This window comes from Gymnoscopelus microlampas (genome assembly GCF_963454915.1).
Source record: "Gymnoscopelus microlampas genome assembly, chromosome: 11".
NCBI lineage: Eukaryota > Metazoa > Chordata > Actinopteri > Myctophiformes > Myctophidae > Gymnoscopelus > Gymnoscopelus microlampas.
The window spans coordinates 24821609-24831608 of record NC_139948.1 but is presented as its reverse complement, the minus strand read 5'-3'; the positions used below and the strand labels follow the sequence as shown (position 1 = coordinate 24831608).

Here is a 10000-nt window from a genome sequence, read left to right as displayed (position 1 = left end):
TAAATGAAAGAGAAGAAATGTCAAGAGAAAAGAGGGAAGTGATTGAAGGAAAAGAGAGGGTATCAGAGAAAGAAAAGTTGACTAAAGCCTGATTTATACTTTGTCGTATACGACAGAGTCGCATGCCAAAAAATAACAGACCTGCAAGCTTGTGGATGTGACACATTGTGAATTTTTTGCTCTGCTATTTTCCTTGTGCAACACTGACGTACATCTGAGCATAAATCAGGCTTTAGAGAAGGAAAGAGGGAGTGAAAGAACAGCAACGGAAGGACAGAGGTTGTTGTGAACAAGAGATCTGTGAGAGAGAAATAGAACAATGATGTCAGCTGCATAACCAAGGAAGCTGTGGTTCCAGTTAGCATCAGACAGACTAGGCTCTCTTTAATTTGTTTCCCCCGATTGCTGCAGTAGAAAGCAGAGTATCCCATAAGTCAGGCGTTCACTTAACTTTTGCTTTTCTGTGTTTTCCTAATACATGTGTTTTCCTTTGTCCTCTCCCCTGGCCCCCACACACACACACACATGTAAAGCGTCTTTGAGTACTTAGAAAAGCTCTACATAAATCTCAGATATTATTATTATTATGGTGGTGAGAGAGAAAGAGAAAATAGATGGCATAACCAAAGGAAGACTAGACTAGCATGAGACAAAGTTAGTTTTGTTCCCCCGGATTACCACAGTAGGCAGATGAGTGTCCCCACAGCATCTGCACAGTCGGGTCTGCAGTGTTTCATTTAACACCACTTAATTCAACTTTGCATGAAATAGCAGAGGATTTTTACTGTGTGTAAATATGAAAGCTGGGGGTGGGGAGGGGAGGGGGTCCTGGACCCCACTGTCATCCTGCTGTCACCCCTGCAGTCACCCCGGAGCTCAAGCACATGAGAAACAAAATCCAAGCCATTATTGTTGAGCAGCAAGTATAAAGGTCGTAACTCGCAGGCAAGCGGTTCGCGCGGGCGGTATCGCTCGGATCAGCGGTGATCGCGCTGCGATCATTGTTGTTTTGTCCTCCTGCGCGGTGCGGTGAAAAGAAAAGCTCACCACAATCCAGCTCTTGCCGCCCGCACGCGGGTGCACAAACGAGCCCCTCAACTTCTCCGCGCGTCCCAAAGAATCGCCCGCCTCTCATTGAAAATGAATTACATAGGCGCGTTGGCCGCTTGCCGTGTGAAAGGACCTTAAGTGATGCATTTATATGTTGTACTGAGCATAGTTTGCGGAGGTCAACGGTTTGACCCCCGGGAGGGTAAACATAGGCTGGCATGGCCAGACTAATATCACTGCGTAGATATTAGTCTAGAATCTCTGTGTGGAACCTGCATCCCCACCCCAAAAATGCCTCCGGATGATAAACCCCAATCACAACCGAGGGGGGCCAAACTAATCTGCAGAGGACTTTATTTTTTCTTTTTGCACTGGCAGATTGGTCTGTTATCAGGTTAGGGTATGCAGGGAACGGGGTATATTGGATTGGGAGAGAAGGATGGCAGAGGGAGCAGGGGGGAAAGAAATAGAAAGGCTCAATCCAATAGTGTGGAATTCCCTGACTGGCGAAATGCATGGTCACATCCAAGCCTGAGGTCCCAATTCATTAACGCCTCGCAAGCCCTGCAGAATGGACGGAATGATGCAAAGCACTTCAGTCAACACAGCGCTTTGTAAGACCAACGTGTCCTCTACTCTGTCTGGAGTGTTGACATTTACATTCAGCCAAAAGGAAAAGGAATTGGGCCAACAGGGGGTGAGCACAGAGGAGAGAGAGAGAGAGAGGGAGAGGGAGAGGGGAGAGGTAAGGAGAGAGAGAGAGAGAGAGCGTGGAAGACATAAAGAATGAGGACGAGAGGAAAGTGTCAGTGTGGGGGCATCTCAGGGTTATTGGGCCAATCTGTCTGTCAGCCTAGGTTAATAACCATTGACCCCCAACACAAAGGCTCATGCACATTACTTTCCCGCGTGCACACAGACGCACAGCACACAAAAAGACACACACACACACACACACACACACACACACACACACACACACACACACACACACACACACCTTTCTCTCTCTCATTGCGGTTGGAGGAGCTCTCTGTAATAGAGGTGAGGATGTTCGTGGAGGGGTCAGTGAGCAGCCCTGCTGCATGCTCTCTTAATTCACCAATGACAGCTCAGTACTGTATGCGCTCTTCATTCCTCTTAAACACACCAATGGCAGCTCAGTATGCGCTCTTCATTCCTCTTAAACACACCAATGACAGCTCAGTATGCGCTCTTCATTCCTCTTAAACACACCAATGGCAGCTCAGTATGCGCTCTTCATTCCTCTTAAACACACCAATGACAGCTCGGTATGCGCTCTTCATTCCTCTTAAACACACCAATGACAGCTCAGTATGCGCTCTTCATTCCACTTAACCTGGGGCGTTCTTGTTGATCGTCTGTTTTCGGCAAACAGATTGGTGTGGAGGGAAATACTAGGCGATATATATATAGGGGTTAAGTGGTTAAACAGCAGGCACGTTTGTGTTGAGTTGCCACTTATCACCATGTTAAGGCGGCCATAGCTGAATGGGTAGATGTGGAAACAGAAGGCCCCATGCGGCATTGATTCCTCGGCTATGTGTCGATGTGTCCATGAGCAAGACACTTAAATCCCAACTACTCCCGAGCACTCAATATGACCACCTGAGCAGCTGAAATTGAATTTCCCCCGCAGAATTAACGAGGTCTACATTATTATAATCATTATGTTCAGTGTAGCTTCAGCAGTGACATAATGGGGTCTGGAGCCAAACATACAATTCACAACAAAGTTCAATGTTGTTGCTGTGGGGCAGAAACCTTGCATCTCATCTTTTATCTTTATTATTGTTTTATCTTATCAATGTTATACTAAAGTAGCGAAAATATCTCTTTAGAGTGCCTATAATGACATGCCCAAAATAGGGATACCAAAGTGGTTATGTCTGCCTATGAGCTTTTTAACAAGAGACTAAAAATCATAGCTACCTTAGATCCGTCAGAACACAGGTAATTTTTTCCATCAACTGAAAAGTAAGGGCTTTGGACATGCTGTTTCTGTCTGACAGCGAAACACATCCCAGGAGGCATGCTCGGTGTTCTGTTCCACTGAGCATTGAGTTGTTTCGTTGCTTGATTACCTGATTCCCTTCTTTGTGTAAAACAAATATGCGGTGCCTGTTGAGCCTAATGTTTAGGTCTATCGCACGACAGTGTCGCGTGTCGAAAATAACAGACCTACAAGCTCACAACGCGTCGCGGATGCAACGCTTTGTGAGCTTGTAGGTCTGTTATTTTCGACATGCGACACCGCTGTGCTAACTACTTGATTTACAAGCTCGAGCTTGTAGATCGGTTGTTTTTGGCGAAGAGATTTGGCGTCTAGACGGTTTAAGTCAGTGCGGTTGAGTGGCTGTATGGTCTGTCTAGGAGGTGATGAATGTATTTCAGCGGTCTGTATGGAAAGTGGAAAGGAGTCAGACGGTGTTTCTGCAGGTTTAAGTTCAGCTCTGTGTTCGTCTGCTACAGGGAAAGCATTTGGAGGATGTGTGGAGATGGGAGGATGAACTGTGGCGTGTGTGTGTGTGTGTGTGTGTGTGTGTGTGTGTGTGTGTGTGTGTGTGTGTGTGTGTGTGTGTGTGTGTGTGTGTGTGTGTGTGTGTGTGTGTGTGTGTGTGTGTGTGTGGTCCACTTTCACACTTTACACTCTCAGAGGTAAATTGTCATTGATTTTGCTGTGTGGGTGCATTATGTTTATGATTAATTTATTATGTACCAGTGTTTGCATATCGTGCGCGCGTGCGCTATTGTACATTTGTTTCTGCCTGAATGCTGTATTGGTTCATGTATGTGTGTGTCCTGAATATGTGTGTCTGTCTTTGTATGTTTGCTACTGTACATGCCTGTCGTGTGTGTGTGCGTGGCACGCGCACGCGTGTGTGATGATGAGCATCTAGTAGGCATTTCAATTATTTTTTTCAGTGTTTGTAATTATGAAAGCAATTGAGCTGGGGTATCAATGTGTGTAATTACTTAGCAAACTCCCTCATTTATTAATCTATTTCTCTCTCTCTCTGTTTCTCTTTCCAGGTCATCACATTAGAAGGATGGGTTGACATTATGTACTATGTCATGGACGCTCACTCATTCTACAATTTTATATATTTTATATTGCTCATTATAGTAAGTATCCCTGATTTTATTGCTGACTCCTGTCTACTGTTTTACAACCGTAATCTTTGCAATAAATGCTCAGTCGTCTTAAAACAAAATATAACTTGAGAAGTTAACACCAGCCAATCGCCAAAAAGCTGATGAGTTAGAAAATGAACTGGACCAAAAGCCAAATGGTTAGTAAAAAATATAATTATGGAGCTAACCACACACTCCTTACGTACATCGAAACAACACCTGCATGGATATACAGTAATACAACTGACACTGTATACAGCTCAGGCTGCATTACTGGAGTTTATCCAACATGAACCCTAGCATACATATATTCCGGTCTTGTCATAGTACAGATTTGTTGTGGTGGGGGCACAACAAATCTGGCTTGTCCAGGACCCCCAAAACGATATGAATTTGGCCGCAGACCCCCCATCTCAAAACATTTTGTTCCAGGGACTTCCAGAAGCAAAGATTTGAGTTAAAAAATGTTCGCTTTAAAAGAATATATATTCCAAGATTTGCACACATTTTCTAGATTTTTCAAAAATAGCAGATCTACAAGCTCGTAGCGCGGCACTCGGTGTTGCACTATGAGCTTGTATAGCTGCTATTTTTGAATAGCCAAAGTGTAAAATAATGCTTTTTTAGCTCACATAAAAAAAATTACACCAATGCGTTCCAGGTCTTAATGGGTTAAAAGTGTTTAAAGCCTATATAAGTTCCTCTCTTCCATCCTGACGAAGTTTCCTCGAGCAGCTCAGTCTTTTTCGATGGTTAGAAACTCTCACAGTATAATATAGACTACGTTATAACGAGTGTTCATTAAAAGGCCCCGCCCCAGGTTTTAGCTTTTCGTGTTAAATCACACAGACACAGGTACAGTACAGCACGTGGCTACGCAGAAACATTTGCCTTTGCTATCATTTCCTACCACTTAATGTGCCTGCTGAAAGACCCCATTAATGTAGTAACATTGATTAAACTATTAACCTGAGCGCCGAACATCTTCTGTATGAAACAAAAGAACAAACAATTTTGACTGCTCAAAGCAGGTGTGACTTCCACGAATCTCGGTGCTCTTGTCTTGTTATCGGACAGGGTTTAGTTGTTATCACGTTGCTCGGGAACGGTTTCAAAAACCCTAGCCTGGGCTATATTTTCTCTGCTGTATGACCTACTTCTCTCTCTGCCTGTGGTTTGATGTAGGAAGTGCTTAGTATGCACTCAGAATGACGGAGAGAGACGAAGGCAGGAGAGTGGAGCGAGGGTGGGAAACGGGCGAAAGAGAAGGAGGGGGAGTATGAGGGATGGAGAGAATGCTGGAGCGCGTGCAGGCAAACATGGACGTGACTTATAGATAGCATGAGGGAGAGAGAAAGATGGAGAGAATGAGAGGGAGAGAAAGCGAGAGTGGCTGAGGCTGTACAAGTTGCCCATAATGAAGTGGTTGAGACCGAGAGGAGAGTGAGAGAGAGAGAGAGCACGTTAAGGCCTCAGAGAACAATTTGACAGAGGAAGGCAGAGTGAAAACGAGAAACAAAGAGAGATGCTCTCTAGAACATCTCATTCCTTTGTCATTACCATTTTAATGGCATGCTAATGTGACAGTCTGGGATAGAGTTTGTTATGGCTAAGTCATATCTCGACTCTCAGCGGTGGCTGGGTCTTTGTAATACAGGGAACTCGAAATGTCAAAGTCTCAAAATTGTGATGTGTCAGGTCGAGAACTGCAAGTGTGCAATATGTGGATACACATAATAATTTTGTTGGGACCGATTGTAACTTCACTCTTAACATCTCAAAGATGTGAGGAGGGCATACCTGTGAGTTACACCTCAAAATATCACTTTGACTGAAGGCTAGTTACACAATAAATGTTAAATTTATAAATAATAATAAATACATTTTACGACTTGGCAGCTAACCGTGCCAGTAACTTTAACAATATCCTTATTGAGTGAGTCGGAAGTCTGCTGTGCCTTTATGTCTACAGTGGTGAGAGATGGACTGCTTTAAAGAAATATATATTTATCACTTTAGGTGATGTGGCCAAGAATGCGTCGTAACTAATGGTATTTCAATAAATCTGTTGGGAGGATAGCTCTTATTCCACCTCTCTGAAGATCTACAGTGGCCTTCACATTTCCCAAAGCTAAATCAGATCAAAAGTTCATTTTAAAGACTCTGAAGGTTTAATGTTTTATTTGATCTTGTTATACAAGTGGGAATGTTTGAATCTTTCTCGGTGGATGCTGCCCTGTTCTTCTCTTCACCCACTCCCTAATGTCTCCCTCTGTCTCTACTCCTTCCTTTCTCACTTATGTCACAATTTACCGCCTCTCCCCTATTCCATCGTGACCTCATATTCTGTCAATCAACCCTTTCTTCTCTTTCTTCTCTTTAACCCCGTCACTGCTCTTCCTCTTCCCCGGCCCAGTGCAATTTCCCCGTTGCATTCTAGCAGCAGACAAACAGTAACATTAATAAGAGGCCATATGAAATGCTCCAGCCTTCGTGAGCAGGAACATCTTACACCCCAGTGCCGAACTAGATACTCTTACTGGTCTTGTGTAGCGACTATTGGGCTGAAACCCTTTTTTACTTGTATTTTTTTAAATCTCTGAATATATTAGGGCTGAGCAATCAACCGGAAATATATCAAAACCGATATTTTCAACCAATAACCGACTTAATCTTGCTGCGATGCGACGTGTTGTGATTGATTTATTGAATAAATACTTTATTAACATGCTTATTAACAGTATAGGTAGAACATTCAAATGTTATGCTACACGGATAATACAAAAAAAAACATGGGCTTGTCTCCATTGTGGTCCTTTGTACTCAATTAATCAGTAACAAAACATATAGGAATAAAGCTCAGTAGAATCATATAAGGTATCTTTACAGAGAAAGTTGGCGGGGGGGGTTGGGGGGCTTGAGCTTATAGATAGATGCTATTTTCACTGTTTAAAATAAGTAATCGTTTTCGTTTTTTAAATAATCATGACATTGATTTGAAGACGATGACGGATCTATACTTGGTCCCCTCCTTTTTTCCCCCGCTACAACAAATTTTTACTATGACAAGATCGGAATATATGGATGCTAGGGTTCATGTTGGATAAACTCCAGTAATGCAGCCTGAGCTGTATACAGTGTGAGTTGTATTACTGTATATCCATGCAGGTGTGGGGTAGAAACAGCCCCGGTTTCTACCCATTTTCAACAATAGAAGGCTGCTTGATGCGCTACCGTTTAGCTCTAGTTGAGCTAAGGGCAGCAAGTCTAAAAACTCTTACGAAACACTTTTTTCTAAACTCTCCCTTTCAACTCCGACCTCCTATAACCAGGTGGGCTCTTTCTTCATGATCAACCTGTGCCTAGTGGTCATCGCCACCCAGTTCTCAGAGACCAAGCAGAGGGAGAACGCCCTGATGAGGGAGCAGCGTGCGCGCTACATGTCCAACGACTCCACGTTGGCCAGCTACAGCGAGCCGGGCTCTTGCTACGAGGAGATGCTGCGCTACGTTAGCCACCTGTACCGCAAGCTAACGCGCAGGCTGCAGCGGATATACTCTGTCTGGCACAGGTGGGTTAAGCCTGGATTATGCTTCGTCGTACGACTCCTTATCCAGTGGTGTAAAGTAACTAAGTGCATTTACTCAAGTACTGTATTTGTGTAAAATTTTGAGGTATTTTTTACTTTACTGGAGTGTTTCCAATTTTCAGTACTTTTACTTACATCTCAGAGGCAAATATTATAGTTTTGCTCCACTACAAATATTTGAGAATTTTACTAGTTACTTTGTAGGTTTTGATTATTATTTCAAAACATACATTTCCCACTTTAGCCCTATATACATTTGAAAATAGCCAATCTACAAGCTCACAATGCGTCGCGATGCAACGCATTGTGAGCTTGTAGATCTGCTATTTTCAAAATATTTTTATACATTTGAAAACGTGTGAAATGGGACATTCTGCATGATGAGTACTTTCTACTTTTGGTACTTCAAGTACATTTTGATACCAATACTTTTGTACTTTTACTCAGGTACATTCTGAATTCCGGACTTTTACTTGTAACAGAGTATTTCTATATTGCAGTATTGCTACTTTTACTTAAGTAAAAAATGTGAGTACTTTTTCCACCAGTAACCCTCACACACCAAAAATAGCAGATCTACAAGTGCACAACGAAGCTTGTAGTTCCACTATGTTTGGTGCACAGTGCGCTGCATCGTACCACAGACTTTAAATGAAGCATTGCAGTTAGGGAGTGGTTTTATAAATTACGGGTCCGAGTTTTAAGAGAAAATGTTGTTAGGTATCATTGGGTCCATGGGTTAGATTAGGTCTAAACTCTCTCCAGAGCTGTGGTGTCTTAAGATAAATGTCAGAACTCAAAGTGTTTAATTAGCATATGTCTAGTGCAGGGAATAGCAATAAGTGTGTTTTTAATTAGCGACGGTGGGTGGTTGTGGTAATACTGTATAAATGTCAATGCAGGCTCTATTTTGAGGTACATTTGATTAAAAAACTTTCGGAAACGCTACTCAGGTCACCACAATTATTGCTTTTGAAGCCAAACGGCTCCTATGAGGCTGCTCAGTGGCTGGTAGGGAAGCTGCCCAGGTGGGAATCTAAGGCAGAACATTCAGAAAATGCTCACAAAAAAAGTTAAAGTTTAAGCTACAATCCATGACATTTTATGTGAATATTAAAACAAATTGACCAATCTGTATGATACAGTATGTTGATACAATACAACTGTGATGGTTGTAGTTGGTGTTCCTGCTCATCTACTGGGAACATAGGTCCTGTGGTCGCACAGGACAACTTCTTGATCCTCTTCCCAAGCAGGCTTTCCGTTATACTGTAGATCAACAGTAGAATAATGACGCTCGTGCAGGGGGACCGGGGTTCGAATCCCAGGTAGGACATGAAAGATATACGGATTGCGGCTTTAAAGAATCTAGGAGTGAGCTATGCTCTCTGGAAGAGAGATTCAACATCTCTCTTTTGTCCCACGATGAGAACGCTTTAAGTCGCTCCACTCTATAGCAAGGCTTTTCAACTGAGCTCTGAGATTTTACTGTACAGTAGCTCAATGTCAATAGATCAATGTCAGCAGTGAAACGCTTGAGTGAGTAAAAGTGAAATGAATCCGGCTCAAGCATTTCATTGTACTTGATGGTGGGACAGAGTCATTTCAGGTAAGCACAGCACAACGTGCTTTAACGTTCAGTAGATAAATGTGCCTAGAGACTTTAGGCTCTACATTCAATGTGGACAACAGCAGATGTTATTGTGATATTGTCCGCTAAAAACGTTTTAGAAGCTCACGTTTACATTTCCTCCAGTCGATATTGGCTAAACATCAAATGTTAAGAATACAGGCATGTCAGAATTGCGTATGTCGTAGATCAAACCATTTTCAAATAGACTTTTCAAATCATCCCACACGTTACAATGCAATAAAAACACAATAACAGAAAGTTCACAAAAAAATAACAGCATAGTGATAGTGCGTTGGATTACCTATCTCAAGCACGTTTCAATTTCATGCAAATTGATTTCCACACCGTACTTAAATGAATGATCAACACTGGCTTCCTTGAAGACCAAACAAAAACCATGTGCTTAGGAATGTGCTCTGAGAGTGTACCGATGGAACTAGTCTCGCGTTGCCAGACTGTTGCCTCCCACAATTTACAAATGTTTCCGGTCATACAGTCTGGGACTCGGAAGCTCTGATAATGATTAGAATATAAACCGGATGTGGAGCCTCCTCTCCATTTCCGTTTCGTCT

At 42.7% G+C, this 10000-nt stretch overlaps 1 protein-coding gene across 1 annotated transcript in view; it reads left to right on the top strand.

Moving 5' to 3' along the window:
- cacna1ha (calcium channel, voltage-dependent, T type, alpha 1H subunit a) overlaps positions 1 to 10000 on the top strand; it is a 107857-nt gene that overhangs the window by 29581 nt on the left and 68276 nt on the right. Inside the window, exons 6-7 of the mRNA XM_084071988.1 lie at positions 4105 to 4197; positions 7539 to 7777. Of these exons, the coding sequence (XP_083928114.1) occupies positions 4105 to 4197; positions 7539 to 7777 (332 nt within the window). The remainder of the gene's footprint in view (positions 1 to 4104; positions 4198 to 7538; positions 7778 to 10000) is intronic.